Raw genomic sequence first — 19,203 nt, 5'->3', positions numbered from 1 at the left:
GTCCTTGAAAGAGTGCAATTAAAAAAACAAGAATTAGAAATTTTTATTGCAAACAATAAAAAAATGCGGCAAAAGTTAAGTTTTTCCTGACTTACCGGTCTAAATTATGGAGTAGTGACGTCTTTCACCTTTGACCTTTAATTCGTGTGGGTAGAAGTTCTGGCAAAAACTCAGATAGAAGTGTATATAAACCTAGCAAGTGATCTCTGCGCTTCGATCGTTCGATCAACACTCAGTTAGATCGATCGTGATTCAATATAATAATCGAAAATCGATGATAAAAGGAAATTTTAAAAGAAATTCGAGATTTTCTATCCTGTATCCTTTTGTTTTTCTTAATTTATGATTTAAAAAGGTTTTATGGAACTTAGAAGTAGAAAATATTAATATTCTAACATCATCCTTCAGACTTTATCAATTGAGGTTGAGGAGTTAAAGTGCATCTCGAATTTCTTCTTTAAAAGGGGGTCTACGAATGTCGAAATCGATTCAAATTACGAAATATTTACGCAGTTTTCCTCTTACAAGTTCAAAGTTTTATGTACTGTACGATAAAGTTTTTTTCAGGCGCATTAAAGGTCTGAAGGAATGAATGTACTTTCGTCTTTCGTAAGCATTTTAAGCTTATGTAACCTAATATTTTGGAAATTTATAAAACTGTCAGGTGCTCGAGTAGATACTAAAATAATTAAAACAACACCCAATTCGGATTGATCTATTTTCAAGGTGTTAAGATGTAAAAGAAGCCAAGAGATGTCTAAGATCTTATAGATTCCTCCTATTTAAGAGCTTTTATAAAGCTGAATTAAGGATCCTCCTTTATTATCTCTATACCCTAGGGTATAAAATATATTTCTGTATCACATAGAATCCTATAGACACTATATAATTTAGCAAAGATCATAAGTATCGAAGAGGTTCTAGCTACGTTATATGGTGTCTAATAAGATTTTATTAAGAAATATAAGGTGGAATTTTATTGTAAGATTCCTTATAGAACCTCAGTAATATTAGTGTAGCCTATAGAGTTCTAGTTAAGATGTATAAATGTAAAACATATTAAATAAGCTCCCTCATCCCGGAGCAACCTATTAATAGATAGCAGGAGCATCTTAGACTATTAAGTAAACCTCATACAACTTAATAAGAATCGGTTCAATGAGCTGTTAAGTATGTAAAAAGTCTTTTGTAAGTTGAAGATTAAGGTTTATGGGAGATTAAACATGGTTTTTATGGTATATTGGAGTTACTTGCAGCTTAAAGCCACCAATTCTGTAACAAGAATTCTTAAAATTAAGTCTCCTAAATACAGAAGAGAGTGGATCTTTTTTTTTTCAATTGTAGCAATCTTTGTAAAGTTAAAATTTTAAATAATTCAACAGCAAAATATTTAAAATTAAAAATAGTTAAAGGTTTTAACCTTTTCTTCTCTCTTCTTCCTTCTGAAAAACTAGTTAACAGGCTGCCAACTGCACTGTTTCTATACAAAAGAACGTGTCTAAAGTGTCATTTCGTCTACTGCCAACGAGTTTGAAAGGCAATTACGAGGCAATTAGCCTTTGTTAATTTTGTGCTAATTTAAAACTAAGGAAATTCTTTTTAGAGGAAGCCAATAAGCTTTAATAACTAGTAAAAGTGGGCCTCATGTGTATTAAAAGGATCAAAGGTCAGTCTTTCTACTTTTTAAATTATGGAAACTACTTGAAATTTTAATTGTTTCAGCCACGGGCTCTTCTGTTTTACACGTCACCACATAATTACTATTCGATTTAGTAACAAAGGTGAGTAAGTTCTAGTTGATGTGTAGAAAGTAAATCTCGTATTATCATACGACTTGCCTTCGATCTTCATAAATTGTTAGATTAAACCCACGCAACACCTTCTAACTTTCGTTTTAAATTAGCATTCAGAAGGTTATTTCTTCCTGTAAAACTCTCTGATTGACTTGACCAAGTGTTGTTTCGCTCCCTGTGGAGCCTCTCTAATTATCAAATGGTAATTTTGACTTCGTGTGCGTAAGGTAAGGTGGTTAAAGGCACGAAATTAAAGGTGCGTGTAGGCCATTATCCCTATGGTATAGAAAACTATTAAATCCTGTTGAGGATTTAATAGTTTTCTAGTTAATAGACAAAGTATTGTTCAGGATAGGGTAAGAACCCTTTCTTGCTTTCGTTCCATCACCAGAAAAGTCCTCTTTATCACTTTTTCTCTTTAGTTTCTATCACTAAATCAATAAATTATAAGAAATGATCTTGTTGGAATGCACAAGATCAAGGGGATGTTGCTATGTTGTAGTGTAATTAAAGGATTTTTACTAAATATACAAGGAGAAATAGGATCTTGCTAGACATATGGGGGACTAATTGTACTTTAAATTTATTTATTACTTAAAAATTTAAGTTTCTCTTCGTGATCTGTACTGAGGAAGGAAGAGGTGTCATTTTTTCGGTATTATAAGGGGTGTCTCACAAGTCAGTTAACTATTGTAAAACAACTAATTGCTATCCTATTTAAATACATAATTACTTATAAGTAATATTTTGTTATTAATGGGTTATTTAAGTCTTTCTCCAAGACTTATCTTCATGTTTATCCTATTTTAAAAAGGGATGAAATATGCATTTTTCTTATGAATTTATGAAGGGATTTCTAGGAAAACAACGAAATAATTTGCTTTTATTTATAATTTAACTAAAAATTTTTTTGTTTTGTTTTTTCGCTTAGGAATGTCTACTTTAATAACTCACTTCTTATTCGGTTTAATAATGCAATTAAATATATGTCAACTCATTAACATTCAACTAATCAAAGTAAAGGGAGAAAAAACTAGTAAATGAACTGGTTCTAAATCAGTAACTAGTACTTCATCATCAACTATCTCGAACCTGAGGGATGGGTTATGTATAGGCCCGACCTTATACGACTCCACATACATTTGGCGACAGCCATTGGCCTACTTATTCACGTGATCGCAACCAGTGACGTGTAACTACGAATCTTGGACAAATATAAAAAGTATTTTTTTATACCAATCCTCTTTAGAGATGCAGAATTTCTCCCCACAACCTCCAATCAATACTTTGGCAAGTAAAGGGTTGCGCTTCATTATTCTCCATGTAAGTATTATCAGAAGACTTTTTCTGTGTTTTGTATACTTGTACAGAACTTTTAGAGTATTGATTTATATATTTTTAATTCTATTAAATGAAACAATTCCGTTTATTTAGCAGTAGAACTACGCATCTCTCACGAACACGCGAATCGTTATGCCGTAAAGATTATTTAATCTTCTTTAAAAAAAAAAAAAAACTTAATAATAAGAATTTCCGAGGCTTTTAGAAGGTATTTTACAACCTTTTGTACGATTATCTTCAATTTCGTGACGATAAATCCTGAAAAAATACATGTGTATCCATGTTAAATGTAGCGTGCTACGCAGCGGGTCGATTCTTCAAACACTTAAATAAACTATTAAATATACTCTAACCGGTTGTTTATGGTGTTTATACGCGTGGCATACGATAATAGAAGAAATAAAATATTTTATCTCAAAAATATAAATTATATTTCCCTTTTGCAACACGTTTTTTCATTGAAGATTCGTTACGTGTTACGTATGGTCAACCGTTCTCGTATGTAAAGTTAGGTCATTCGTGACGATTCTTTCCCTTTTATATTTTCGTCTTTTTTGACCTTTAAGTAGCGAAGGACGACTTATTTTCTTTATTTATAATGTAAATTATGGCGTGTTGTTACGCTGATTCCGTTAGTTGACAAGGTTATTGAAACTCTAACGTTTTTATTTAGCTATAAAACACGTTCAAGTTTCGATTTTCTTACCGAATATTTTAAGCTAATTTTTTATGTATTTAAATTAAAATTTATATAATTTTGAATGATTCCAAGTTTATGATAGAGTTTAGGGAGTATCATTGATTCTTTCTTACTTGAAAACCCTAATAGGACCTTATAATCTTATCTATTATGGATTCAGCCATTCACACAACAGGGACATGTAAAGAATAGGCAGCTCATTCTTGATGTTCTTCAACCACACTCGAATCTAAATCTGAGAGTAGCAAACTGATCCCTTCACAGCCTTATTTATCCGGCTATCTTACCAAATTATCCGTGCTTATGTAGTAATATACTATTGTTATACATGCCTCCTTCCGCTAGTTAGTTCTTAACACATGCGCTCATGTACATTAATTCCTAAATAAGTTTCCAATAAACGTTATTTGGATTTTTTAGAAAGTATTTGGCTTTTTTCCAATTTCATGATGCTAAATCTTCACACCCTTTGCTCCAATATTCCTCGAAAGTTTTCAATTACAATTGTATATAATGGTTCGATTTCGAATACAAAAGACCTCAAATACATAATGAACAATATATTATTTACGTGATGCCACGAACTCGTTCCAATATGTAAATTACTATCAAACACAATGTTCATGATCTAGAAGCACCGATAATATCTCTTTGACATGTTAATTAACTAAAATTCACTCGTTAATATTAATTGAAGAATGAAATTTTACAGGTATTCAATCTTATCTGTTAACAGTTCTCTGCTGGAACACTATAATTTGAGGGTAAACTTCAAATAACGTCACTGATCGTCACCCTTGACAGAATTTACAAATGGTCTTCTTTAGTAGCAACTCAGCAAGGGTGGTTTCTTTTTTTTTATCGTAAAGATAATCAAAGAAACACAGTAATTTATGACCAAAGAACACGCGAACTGCTTGAAAATTACTATGTTAATTTTGATTTTAACAATTTCACACGATTTTCTTCAAGATTTAATCCTTTGATAGCATTAAAAGATAATATATGCCATATTAAAAACTATAGCAATGGAAGCAAAACCCATTTCTAGAGAATAGAAATTTGTAATGAAGAAGAGGGAAGCCATTTTGGTTCTAATGGAATAAAATCAAAATGGCTACTCTAACGTTGAATTCCTTCATGGTTTTAGCTTATTATTATTATTATTATTTTTATTTTTAATTTATGTATCAGCTAAGTAACTAATTTAACTAAATATCAAGGACTTCCTACAAATACGTGAATCATATTTTTAACCTTTAACCTTTCATGTATAAAGAGATTTATGTTTAAATGTAATTATTATGATTAGTTTCAAGGATAATATTTATATATAATATTCAAATAGTTGTTAAGCTAAACTGTTCTCCACGTGACCTCAAAAAATGTTTGGCGGAAATAGAACTCCTCCGCCATCTGTGGACGAAATTACGAACTAAAAGGGTGAGTAAGAATTTCTAATTAACATAGGCCTATATTTTATTATTTTAAAATTAATTAATTAATAAATATAATAATAAAAAATTAATCATTTGAAAATATATAAAATTATGTTTTTTTTATTAGCTGTAAAAATACCACAAAAGATTTCATTAAATTACAAAGCAATTTTTTTTTTTTATGTAAAGTATAAAAAATGGCGTCACATAATCAACCAAACCATTGAAAAGAAGAAAAATCAATAGAATTTTATCGTTGGATCCGGTTTTCGTTAATGACTTGTTGAGCTTTCTCTACGTCTTCTTCAGTTAAGAATGGGATCTCTTCGTAACCAATATTATCGTTAACGTAATAGAAATCTTTAGCTTTCTCGCATGGGATTGAATCCTCTGGATAATTACAAGTTAAAGAAAGTTGATTGAAGATTGTTAGATTCCCACAGAAGAAACTATATTGCTCGCTCTCTTGGGTACCATCAGCGTGGGTTATCGGATTGCAAATGTGAAAAATCTTGCATTCGTTGTCTACATCAGCGTAGTAACCACGACCTAAACCTTCACAACTGAATGTAGTCTTGATTGATTCAACTATTAATTCGGCACCATCCGGTAAATCGTACGCTCTGCGCTTTACCTAATTAAAAAATAGAACCATTAACTTATATATAATGGTTCGATTTCGAATACAAAAGACCTCAAATACANCTTGGATTTTAAAGTAAAAAAGTATTTTAAAAAAGTATTTTAGAGATTAACTATTAAGAAGAAGAAAACTAAATAATAAACTATTTGATGGAATTGAGTGCCAAAAAATAAACAAACAATGGAGAAAATGAAAACACTTGTAGTATTAAAGACAAATTCCTCAGCTCTTAATATCAAAGATTAATTCTTTTATTTTAAAATCAAATTGCAATTACTATTAATAAAGCTGAACAAAACACTTAATGCAAAGCATTCAAATGTTTTCAAAATTATAGATATTGAATAATAGTATCTCATTACCATTTTTTTTAAATGTGAAACAGTACTCTGTAACAACACTGCATGTCTTATATTTCCCCTCTTTATATGGAAACAAAATAAAGATGGGAAATAAAAAGCTTGCATTGTTGTTACGCAGAACTGTTCCGCACAAAAATAAATGACAAATGATACAATGTGATTTCAGAAAATAAAACTGGAAATATATCTTTTACTTGTGCATAAATCAGTAATAATATTTAATTTCTCAATGAAATTAATTCTCAAAAGCATTATTTAGAGAAATTAATTAATTTAACTTGCTTAATTATTTATATATATATATATGTTGGTGTGAAATATTTAAAAAAATCATATTATTTAGAAATTTTTCTTATTATTTTAGTTCATATAATAATAAATAAATTTATGTTTAAAGCTTTAATATAACAAAAAAATGTATATATAATAGTCTTGCTATTTTCTTTATCTGACTTATAAAGCTTTGAGACTGATATAACTTATGTAAACAGGGTCAGATTTGCATGTAAGTTAAACAAGCTGTAGCTTAGGACCTCACATTATGAGTCTATAGTTTAGGGCCTCAAATTTTTACTTTTATCATTATTTGGTAGCAGGGATAAGGGCCTGTTTTGTTATAGTTTAGAGCCACAAGTTTAAGATTGGTCCTGCGTATAACCTCTACCAATATAAAATATTGTGTAGCTTATATGACAAGAAAAATCATTTTTACATTCAAAAAATTTTCTTCAATTTGATCTGATTTTAACTATGTAAAATTAAAGATGATACACTTTTTACTTTAAATTGTATTTTCTTAATTCTGAATATACTTTTCAGTTATAATTTTTATAATAGACAAAAGAAAAACATCAATAACAAGTACTTACTAAGGAAATGCTAGATCATTTACTTTACTGTCGTGGCAAGTAAATAATAAATCGCATTGAAAGTCAATTATATTAGCCCTATAAATATGACACGCTGCTGTCCCTATAAAAATCTAATTAAAAGACAATAAAATCAGATTTAAAATATTTAGTTTAAAAGATTTTTTGAAGATTCCTTAAAGAAAAAATAAATATTACTTGATTTCCTTCACCACGTAATGAAATGCTTGTAATTGCACCAATAATCTTTTCTTTTCTAATTAAAAATAAATAATATTTTTAAAATATTACTTAAATACTCATGTAAATCAATAGTATTTAATAATAATTACTGTATCTAGTTAGAGTAATTTGTAAGTAAATTTGTAATTTTTTTAAATTTATTAATTTCTCTAATAAGTTATTGAATGTTTGAAAACTTAATTATTGCATAAAACTATAAAATAAAGCAAGGTTAAAAATAAAACAGTTAAATTCAATTATAATGAATCATTCCAAAATCAAATTATTGTAATTTCCTGTGAATAAACTGTGGGTTGTCTGAATTTTAATGTCAGTCTGAAAAGGGTGCAAATTATCTGTCAATTTAAGTCACAATTATGATCTAACCCAACAGCTTTTGCTTTGTTTAAAATTACAAAAAGCATCTCTGAAACTTGTAAAATATCTTTTATACACTGTACATATCCATAACCCATCAAAAATGCATACAGATATGCTTCACATTTATATTGTCTTCTATTTTTTATATGTCAATCCATGTCTTATTTGATATCATTAGACACTCCTACTTAAATCTGTGACTTGAAAGTTGACAAATTTCAGTTAATTTCTCATAAATAAAACTATTTAAAAGTTGACTCAATTTTAACCTGTTAGTCCTCTACAGCAAATAAGAGCTAAGCAATCATTTCTAAAGTTTATATTGTTGTATATTGTATAGTCTGTGTATAATTTAGTAAAATTAACAATGACGACATTAATTGCAATTACTCTATTTACTGCTTCTTTGATTTATATTTGGTATGGCAATTATTTGTGCCAAGAGCCATTCTATACTTGTGTTGACTTCAGGTAGATTTATGAACATCTTTAATAATTTGATTCTTAAAAATCAATCATTGAAAGCATTCATAAATTTACTAGTTTTACAGATTTAGATAAAATATAATTAAAATATATTTACTTAATTTCTGCTAAGCACAGTTTCTTTTTAGTAAGAGATCCCATTTTTCCTTTAACTTTATTAGCACCTTGTTTTATGTTTAAAGGCTCATTTATGGTTTCTTGATAAACACGAACTAAAGTGCCATCGCCTGTCCCTAAGAGCAATTCGTTGGTTTTTAACCATACAATGGAATGAATTCCTGAAACAAACATAATTTTTCTGAAAAATTCTGTATAACACATTAAATTAATTTATTCTTTTCGGATAAATTTGATATAAATGTATAAAAATGGAAGTAAAGTAAACTTTCTCAATTTGTTCTATTGTCATACAGTATATGTATGAAAATATAGGTACTGTACAGATGTTATACAGTATACATTTTCATACAGTATCTGCATTTTTTATGTTTAAGATACATTGAGATACATTTGCACAAAGTTAAAATTGTGTGTGATGAATCTGTTATACGAGATTTCATTAAAAAATAACTTTTGTGTTATAGAAAGGCAAAACGCTTTAATATTTGAGGGTAGAGGCGAGTTTTTAAAAAATTGTAAGTGCCAATAACGAGTAAAATCTTCAAGTCCGACCACAATATCCCCTCGACCTTTAACCACCAAAATTTAACAGCATTAATGTCCATTATATACAAGCTGCCATGCCAAATTTCGTTTATTAACCATCCTGACATATTAAACAAAATAGACGCTAAAACGGGCGCACACAAACATATACAAAAAGAAGCGAACAGACATCCCCACGGAATTTTTTCCCTTTTACCTTTTTGGGTTCAGGGGTCGAAAAACGTCGAGATTTGTAAGAAACCCGGAGGGTCAAATTTGACACGATTACAATACTTCCCCGTGTTACATACATAAAAGTCGCAAAATAACTATGCTACTTTATAAATTTATTTCAAAAGAAAAACAAAAATGCTCACCCATTTGGTAATACTTGCTGTCACCTTTAATTTTCTTATTTATTTTTCTTTCCATTTGAAAAACCATGATCGGACATATGGATATTTCTTCACAGTCGCTCTTGATGTTCAATCGAATTTTAATAATATCTCCGGTAAACGTGCCGCAATATAAATATTCATCATTGGCATCGATCTATAAATGAAAAATAATTCGATGTGAATTTATATATATCCAATCCCATAGTATTTTTTTTTTTTTTTTAACTCTTTCTGCCCTGTGGACTCTAAGAGGGCCTCTTTTCAGCAAGCCCACAATGGTTAGGCCTGGTGGTGAAGGTTGGGGCCCGACATATCCTGACGGACCACTCCCCGAAAATTTCATGGGGATATTTCGACCCGTTCGAATCCCATAGTATGCTTCAGGATCCAGAGCATTTTTATGACGACTAAAATGTCAATAAACTTGAAAAGTACAGTAAAGTATTTTACATTCCTGTTTTAATTATGACGACTAGCACTAATATTCCGTACGCATTACACTAAACCGAGGTTTAAGGCCGGATGACCGAGTGATTAAGAGGAGCAGCCTACCGCTATGGGATTCCGACAGGTTTTTCGACTTGTCAGAACCCCCATAGCATTTCGGGTCATATCACTCAACACCCGGTTGCCCAATTGTGGACCTGCCCGAACTCGTAATGGGTTCGCTAAAAAAGGGGGAGCCCTCTTGGTGCCCACAGGGCGAAAACAGTTTACTGTATTGGCATTTTATTTTCACTGCGCGTCGCGACCTCAAAAAGTGATCGTATAACTAAATGTGGTGGTCGCAAAAACTTGACAATTATAAATTTTGTACAGCGTTTTCTGCATTGACGATTATAAAATCAAAATGGCGGTCAACTCAGAAAAATGTTGAAGATGCCCTGTATCCTGCAGTATCAAATATTCAGCCAAGATTTAATTCTATGTAAAAGTAAACAACCACACCCATCTCATTAGTATGAAAATTTGTTTTTGTCTTTAATAAATAATAAAATAAATATGTATATCAAAGAATTGTCTTGAAATAAATTGTTTTATGATTTCTTCTCAGTATGTGGTTTTATTTGTATACCTATTTTATATGCCTGTATACAGTCGGTGGCGAAAGAACAAAGTTTTTAATATAAATTTAAGTATTATATTATTATTACAATAGAAACTCTATTATCCGAACGGTTTGCAATAATAATAATAGAACGTGTAGCGTTGTACATATACAAAGATAAATTCTCCATATAATTGGAATTACTACGTCATCTGTCGATTACAGCGCCGCGAAACTAGATCATATACGTAAGCCTAACATTACGATAGATCTTGAGTAAATTAATTTAACTTCAAATACAGTAATTGTATTACAATATTTGTAGTGTATAAAGCTTTAAATTACAGTGCTGAGCAATCCAAAACACAAAAACGGGTTTCAAGATTAACCGAAAGACGCCGGTCCCATCACATTCGGATTATCGAGTTTCCCTGTAATATATATACATACGTGTATACACTGTGTATGTGTATTTGCTGAATATTGATTATAATTTATGGTCAATAGTCCTATAGTTAGCAATAGAATGAAAAGAGGCAAGGCGCATAGGGGCGCCATCTGAAAGCCATGGATATAACTTGTTATTTATTAGTATATATACATCAAATCTTTTTATATTTTTAATTTATAAATAATTAAAATATACTATTAGGCTATATTTGAGAATCCTAATCATTGTACAATCAGTGCTGTGCGATGTCTATAATTTTAACATCGATGTTTGCCTAGCATCGATGCTTGATCGATGCCCATTGGAACATCGATGTTCAATCAAGATAAACTCAAACAATTAAAAAAAATAATAACAAAACCAGGTTTGTTCGAACAGAAGTTCCTGACGCAGGCGCAATGTCATTTTACAATGCGAAGAATAACGTGCATGCCGGTTCTAAATCAGTTACAGTTAGGGACTAGGGACTTGCATAGGAGTAACGTAAGTAACCTAAATTAAGAAATAACAGGTACAGATAACTTAGCTCTATTTGATACGTGTACGATCGTACCTGCAAAAAAAAAGTCGACAGGGTTTTTTTTTTACTATTTCCGCCCTGTGGGCACTAAGAGGGCCTTTTATAGCAGGCCCATTATGGGTTCGGCCAGGCCTACAATGGGGCGACCGGGTGGTGAGGGACGGGGCCCGACATATCCGAACAGACCACCCCCCGAAAAATTCCTGGGGATTCCTTGACCCGTCCGGATTCGATCCCGGGTCCCCAGAGCGGTAGGCTGCCACCTTGACCGTTCGGCTATCCGGCCTCAAAGTCGACAGGTTGCGCGCCACAAGTCGGCGTAAACAGACTAACATGGCAGAGTTGCGGATCAGTTTCAATGAGTGTGAGTTCATTCACTGTTAAAATAGTGTAAATTTGTAAACATATTCGCAAGAACTTTGTTTCATCGCAATTTCACAATTTCTACGAAATTCCCGGACTGTCCAGGTGAAAACCGAACAGGTGGTAACACTAGGAACAAAGAATGAACTGCATGCATCGATGAATCAAAATTCACATATTGCTAACATCGATTCAGGATCGATGTTTCAAAAACATCGGAAGGTCGATGCATCGACGAACAAAAACATCGTTGTGTCGATGTCACATCGATGCATCGCACAGCACTATGTACAATATTTTCGGAGACAAAATCGTGAAGACAATAAAGCCATTAATAAATTTGATCACCTGGTTGAATAGTGACAAATACATTTAAAAATTGGATGGCTTTTACTTAAAAATATGTGATTATGTAATATATAAATCATTTAAAGTAAAATTATCATTTATCTCAGCTGATTATTTACTAATAAAGAAAACAGTTTAAAATCTAACCTCCAGGCAAATGATTTCTCTTTTGATGTAACCCATTCGAACACTTTCTGGAATAAGTTTCTTATTAAAGTTATTTAAATACCAAACTTTCAACGTTTCTCTGTAAAAATTTTTAAAAATGTAAGATTAAGTTGCACTAATAAAATATTAAATATGATAACTTTTGCATAATTTAAACTGTGTAAGCATGGCTGAATTAACCATTAAGCAAAATAAGCATCAAGAAAAGGGGCATGACAGAAATTTTTTATTTCCTAATTTACCATTTCGTGCAAAATTGAAAATGGTGCAACTGAACCAGAGTGCACAGAAAGGGATCCCCACAATAAATGAAAAAAATAAAGTACAGTATTTATTGGCGTATAAGGTTCACCTTTTTATTTTTAAATGTGTCAAAAATATATTTTATGTTTTATTATTATTTATATTTTGAGTTACAAGTATAATTTATGGGGGTATCAAAATTTTAAATGCATAGGACTTCTAAACGTCTTAATTCGGTCCTATTTACCTTCCACCTGTAACCAATACTTTATCGAATATGTTACCGCATTTCAGGATATTAGCTCTGCCTTCTTTACCAGTTGTTGCAGGCAAACCACACAAAAGTTTTCTATCTTCTATGTTGTAACAAACGATACTGTAAAATATTTTTCAATTATATAAATATATCAGAAAAAAATAATTCTTACATAATATTTATAAGACTGAAACTTACTTTCCATCGTCTTCGCCACCGAGGGAAAAAAGATAGCGATCATTAGGAGAAAAAGATAATGAAAGGACTTTTACTCTGTGAATAGTATATCTGTCGATTTCCTTTTTATCATGAAAATCCCAAAGTATCACACAAGTCTGTGTAATAATGTTATAAAAATTAATCCATATTCAATTAGAACGGATTAGAATATATTTTAAAAACTCACTTTATAATTCATGAGAGTTTCTTGGCCAGATGCTATATAATGCCCATTCTTAGATACTGCCAAACAGGTAATAGAATTTGAATGCCCATTTAAAAAACATTCTTTCTTGTGAAGAATATCCTTGATCACAATAGTATTTCCTAATCCATACAGTAAATGGATTTTATCCGGATGAACTATCAATCCATGTTTTATATTACCTAAAAGCATTAAAAATAAACAAAAATACCTAAAAGTGAAATTACAAGTCCATCCGAAAAATTCCAAAAGTTCTATGTCTAGGTCTTGAGTTCTTTCTATGACGAGCATGGCTTATATAATTTATTTTATTTTTAATTCTTTCCATGAGAGCACTTTTTAACACTTTGAGACTCTCCATATTAGTAGATACATGCTTAGTGCTCGTTCATGAAACGTCTAAGAGTCTGATCGGGACGCGAATAAAGGTTAAACTATTAGAAATTTTTATGCATGATTTGCCCTGATATATTGGGACGTCCCTTATTATCGGTCATCCATTTTGAGTTTGGTTAAACTCGTGATAAGCATGTTAAAATACTCTCTAAATGCTCATAGGACGATAAGAGTTCTTAAATAAAGTCAATAATAAAATACTGTATTTCAATTACCTTGAAATCCTATAGTTGAAATTAATTCCACATTTGGAAGAGATTCGTCAATATCATCATTTTTATCTAAGAAAAATAAAATATAAATATTAATCAATGGGTTACACACAACTTTCTGCTTCCTAATTTTCCATTGTAGTTTCTAGTACGATTCATTAATACTATGTAAACCGTGCCGCTTGATTGCCAACATGGAAGTGAATCGTGCTTCCATCAGGAGGACCGAATTAAAGATGTATGCTTTGTTCAGAGATGCTCTTGCCTTATATTAAATCGAATAATAATAAAAATGTTACATAATTATATTGGTAAGTTTCTATCTCTGAATGAGGAGTTGCAACTTCACTTATTCAGAGCTAGAATCTTACTTATTTCCTTCACTTTATAATAAATAAATAAATAAAAAAACAGTCGTGTTAAAATATAAATTTTTTGTATTTTTTTTACATGCTAGAGCAATTTACAAGGAATAAATACAGCAAGCCATCTCCATCTTTTATGCTCTCAACACTTGTCTTGATGGTGGGTTTCGAATTTTTGATTAAAATTCGAAACCCATCATCAAGATTTTTGATTAAAAGTATATGGATTTTTTTCATAGCAAATTATACAGTATTTCTTCACTAATAAAGAAAACAATTTAATGCTATTTTATCCGAGGGAAGTTTTTATCACTGTTATTATCCGGAAGTTTAGAATACAGAATGAATCTAAATTGAGAAAAATCGACTTTATACACTAAAAACACATTTAAAACTGTTACTTATTCTTGTTATTATCTATCTTTGATACATAGAATTTAACATATTAACTTACAGTTGTAACAATAATCACAATAAAAGGTTCAATACCTTCATTCTGTACTAACTTTATAAAACTTAGAAATAATCGATTTAAAATGCTGTATAAGGCTTTATACTCAAAGTTTATTAATCTATTAAGCTAATTATAAAAAGTATTCAAATACTAGAACTTAATCAGCATATCAGTAGTAAATATTCAGATGGCATTTACCTTTAAAACTGTCAATTAAAATGCTAATGTGTATCATAAATATTGATATTCCTATTATAAGAAAGGATAAATACAATGTTATATTTGGAGGATGGATCAACACAATGCTTACAATTACTTACATAGGAAGGGTGGAGTTAAATTAACGTATATTTTATATTTGAATGCCCTTTGTGTCGTTCACAAATAACATGTAGCCTATAATCTATTCAGAGATCCGATAGATCAATTAATTGTTGCGTGCTATGAAATTTGATACACAGCATACAATACTGTACTCAGACTTTGCCCTTCTTTCTACTGCACACCACAGTATCATCTTTGATATTTAATTAAGTATAAATTTCAGAATTTAGGTACTTAAAATCTGTAAAGGTTTGTTTATTTTTTAATGAACTAATTCATTTGTATTCGTTCTCCTCTTCCAGCCATCCTGAAAACAGACAAATCTGCATAATCAATGAATTAAAATAACCAAATTTTGCACCCATATTCGAATAAACTAATACGAAATTAATCAAATCCCGTTTTTACGATGGATTTAAACATTCTGACAATAAGCAAGCCTCCTTTTGTATGTTGACTATCTGCAGGGCTGGACTTAAAACTTGTGACCCTAAGTTATAATATATAACAAGCCTTTTTCTCTGATGATAGATGTAAAAATGCGAGGCCCAAGTTGCAACTTATGTGCAAATCCGACCCTGAGTTTAGGGCCTAGCATATTTACATATATCATCTGGTAGAGAGGAAGGGCCTGTTATATTATACTCACAAGTCTGTGTCAAGTTATACAGTTCAAAGTTATAATTCTTATTGATGACCCTCCTAAACTCGTTTAACGACGGTCGTAAAGCGGGGTAGGACAAACTTAATGCAAAATGTAATGGTAATCTCTTTAGATATTAAAATTTTAAAGTAATTAATATATTTTTTCTCCTCCTAATGATTCATTATGTCGTTATTTATATCAAAGTTAATTAAAATGTGAAAAAGTAATTAGAAAAAGAATTCTTACTGGAAAGCGCCATATTGCTTTTTTGTTAGGTTCTATTTAATACCGTTGCTATAGCAACATAAACATCAACTACAATTTAAAACACTTGTAAGAATTTGTATTTTTTGTTTTTTTTTTAATTCTGACATTAAATAACTGTTAACTTCTTTTATTATTATTTAAATCTCTAAATGTATAATTAATATCATTATAAATATTTATAATGAAAGATTCAATAACAATTATTAAAATATAAACATTTGACAGAATTTTTTTTTTAATGTAAATGAATTAAAACTTTAAACAATGTCAAGAAAAAATTGATAAAATCCTTAAGAATATTTCTTTTTAAATGTATAATGCTTTACATTAAGTATTCATTTTTTGTATGTTAACCATCAACATCAATATTGTTACCAATCAAATTAATATAAGAATTAAAATTTCTCACAAATTAATTATTATTTTAGTAATTTTGGATTAATATCAATTTACTTTTCTTAATTTGTAATGGATATTTGCAAATTAATTAAAATTACTTTACACTTATAAGCAGTGCTGCTGCCTGCTTCTGGTGGAACTACCTGGCGGAGCCTTCTTTTTACCCTAGATTACCATAAATTGAGGAAACTCTCCGAGCTCGAACTAGAGCTCACACTCACATAAGACGCAGATCTATAATTCTATGACGCAGATCCCTGTACTATTATCGTGAAATAATAATCAGAACAATTCTTAATTCATTGTTTTTAAAAATCTTAATAACTAAAATATCTTAGGATTTTTAGGCTTTATCAGAGGTATTAATTTACATCTGATATGGAGTGCCAATGGTCCAATGGCATGAAGGTTGAAAAAAGTGAAATCCTACTAGGGTGTAATATACAGTGTACACCTGTGTACCTAGCACCAATAGGCTTTATTTCTTTAGCTTCTGTTGTCCTATCCTAAAATCCTCCAGCTATAGGGGAAAACAGAACAGTTTTAGGCTAAAACTTTTTCTGGCAAAACTTATGCGATGGGTAATAACATCAGATCATTGAGCAGGTTTACCCTAGATTTACCCTAAATATAAAACTACCCTAAACATTACCCTGAGAGGTTGAAATTACCCTAGAAACAGCAGCACTGCTTATAAGTTTTATAGAATCTCATTACTAGTTTCTATTTGTTTACGCTATTCCTAGAATTCTCTGATGCATGGCCGCGAACTCCGCTGGCGGTACACTGGGAACAGAGCCGGCACACCCAGCGACCGCTCGGTATGCTTTTCAGACCCACGCAAAATGTGTGATAGCCCCTGTCACAGTTATCACAGAACATCATTTTGTCTTCGTCATAAGGATCCATACACAACATGCAAGTTTTACAGTCCATACATTGCCACGGATAAGTTTTAATAGCTTCTACCATCGAAGACGACAAATCTAAGCAGGAAGGATGGTTACTGTTATTACATTCAGAGCAATGTATCAGTTCTTCTGACTTTCCTTCTTTATTTACTTCACTGTTTCCTTGACACACTTTACAAATTGCATTTGGTTTATGTTTTTGTCTATATGTTGTCGGAGGAATGAGGATATTTTTCTGGGATACAGAATATGTACTACTCTTCGATTTTGTCATTTCGGATCCTGAACTACTCTCTCCGCTACCGTGCGTACACTGACTTGATGAACAAGAAATTTCGGATGCAGAGCTTTCTTCTGAATCCGACTGGCTTCCATCCGAACTGGGCTGCACGTAAACGGTTCCTAATTCTTGTGGAGGGCCGTATAATACTGTGTTAACCGGTAAATACTTTAATTCTTGGGAACTGTATTTCCTATAATAATCCTGATACTGACCCGGTAAAAGAGCAACCGGATATAATCCCATCGTCGGACCATCCTTGTTAAGTTTAGTTATTCTATTATTAGGGTAATGGATAGTATATGTTTGTAAATCAAATGATGCTTTCCTTTCTTCTTTTCTTTCATGATTTAAATGCGTATTATATTCAGCAGCTGAATGAACAGCTTTTTTAACAAACTCAGACATTTTATTTTTATCTACATTAGGAGGAGCATACTCCTTAAACTTTTCGCTGACAGACTGTCTTTCCTTTTCTTGTAACATTTGAAGATACTCATGAAATTTATCAGGAAAATCCTTACTGATTAATTCTAAAATATCATCAGCTTTTATGGCGGTGAGACCGAGCTCACACTGCATCTCGGACACGACTCCCTTCTCCTTCAAGTACCTCCTCTCTTCAGGCTCCACGACTCTTCTAGTGAGATCCGGATACCTTCTCCTAAAGGATTTAATACATAAAAAGTCAGAGATCTGTTCTTGTAGTATGTAATAATCTCCTTTCCCGACCGGCCACTGATATTCAAATAGATCATTTATGTTGAAATGTCTAGTCGTATTGGCCACTTCGTCGTCAAAGTATCTTCTTTTGAAGGAGCTTCGGTAACTTCTATGACTGCTGAAGCTATTCTGAGAATCTTCATCCAGAACGACCTCCTTTAAGTTTCCTGATGTATTCCTGCAGCTGTCGACACTCCACGAGCTTCTTGCATCTTCCTCGAAGCACTGAACACCTGATGCTCGCTTCCTATACAAATCAGGAACCAAACGAGGCGTTAAAATCATTTTGGGACGATCTAAAATACTTTCCATAATTCCCTCCGAAGGAAACGAATTAAATGAATCGCCGCTCTCCATTAGTTCGGATCCACTTAAATAATTATTTGCTGCCCAAAATGAATCTTCGCTCATTACGAATAAATCGTTATTTCTTTATCTAAAAACAAGCTCATCTCCTCTCCTGATCTAAACATTGTAAAAAAAAATAANCTATATCCGGACGGACCACTCCCCGAAAATTTCATGGGGATATTTCGACCCGTTCGAATCCCATAGTATGCTTCAGGATCCAGAGCATTTTTATGACGACTAAAATGTCAATAAACTTGAAAAGTACAGTAAAGTATTTTACATTCCTGTTTTAATTATGACGACTAGCACTAATATTCCGTACGCATTACACTAAACCGAGGTTTAAGGCCGGATGACCGAGTGATTAAGAGGAGCAGCCTACCGCTATGGGATTCCGACAGGTTTTTCGACTTGTCAGAACCCCCATAGCATTTCGGGTCATATCACTCAACACCCGGTTGCCCAATTGTGGACCTGCCCGAACTCGTAATGGGTTCGCTAAAAAAGGGGGAGCCCTCTTGGTGCCCACAGGGCGAAAACAGTTTACTGTATTGGCATTTTATTTTCACTGCGCGTCGCGACCTCAAAAAGTGATCGTATAACTAAATGTGGTGGTCGCAAAAACTTGACAATTATAAATTTTGTACAGCGTTTTCTGCATTGACGATTATAAAATCAAAATGGCGGTCAACTCAGAAAAATGTTGAAGATGCCCTGTATCCTGCAGTATCAAATATTCAGCCAAGATTTAATTCTATGTAAAAGTAAACAACCA

The 19,203-nt window shown here is 31.7% G+C and overlaps 2 protein-coding genes across 4 annotated transcripts; both read right to left on the bottom strand.

Moving 5' to 3' along the window:
* Positions 1-7,128: 7,128 nt before the first annotated feature.
* LOC111613993 (cilia- and flagella-associated protein 52-like) lies at positions 7,129-15,832 on the bottom strand. 3 transcript variants are annotated; one of them, XM_023355356.1, is made up of 10 exons: positions 15,744-15,832; positions 13,712-13,777; positions 13,083-13,282; positions 12,875-13,011; positions 12,668-12,796; positions 12,157-12,256; positions 9,259-9,433; positions 8,334-8,514; positions 7,346-7,403; positions 7,129-7,260 (listed from the first exon to the last, which is right to left on the bottom strand). In XM_023355356.1, exons 1-10 carry the CDS (start codon positions 15,754-15,756, stop codon positions 7,147-7,149), a joined length of 1,173 nt encoding a protein of 390 aa, XP_023211124.1. In that variant the 5' UTR covers positions 15,757-15,832; the 3' UTR covers positions 7,129-7,146. The 3 variants fall into 3 exon arrangements, with proteins under 3 accessions (XP_023211124.1, XP_023211125.1, XP_023211122.1); XM_023355357.1 differs by lacking the exon at positions 15,744-15,832 and adding an exon at positions 14,726-15,723 and having other exon boundaries at positions 12,157-12,203; positions 12,705-12,796; XM_023355354.1 differs by lacking the exon at positions 15,744-15,832 and adding an exon at positions 14,726-15,719.
* A 305-nt stretch (positions 15,833-16,137) lies between these two features.
* On the bottom strand, positions 16,138-18,557 carry LOC111613991 (PHD finger protein 10-like). The gene has a single exon (XM_023355352.1). The coding sequence runs from the start codon at positions 18,486-18,488 to the stop codon at positions 16,887-16,889; it is 1,602 nt and encodes a 533-aa protein (XP_023211120.1). The 5' UTR covers positions 18,489-18,557; the 3' UTR covers positions 16,138-16,886.
* Positions 18,558-19,203: the final 646 nt, after the last annotated feature.

Source organism: Centruroides sculpturatus, unplaced genomic scaffold (genome assembly GCF_000671375.1).
Source record: "Centruroides sculpturatus isolate CEXI.00-Female unplaced genomic scaffold, Cexi_2.0 scaffold2070, whole genome shotgun sequence".
In the NCBI taxonomy this organism is placed as follows: domain Eukaryota; kingdom Metazoa; phylum Arthropoda; class Arachnida; order Scorpiones; family Buthidae; genus Centruroides; species Centruroides sculpturatus.
This window is presented reverse-complemented; position numbering and strand designations above follow the sequence as displayed.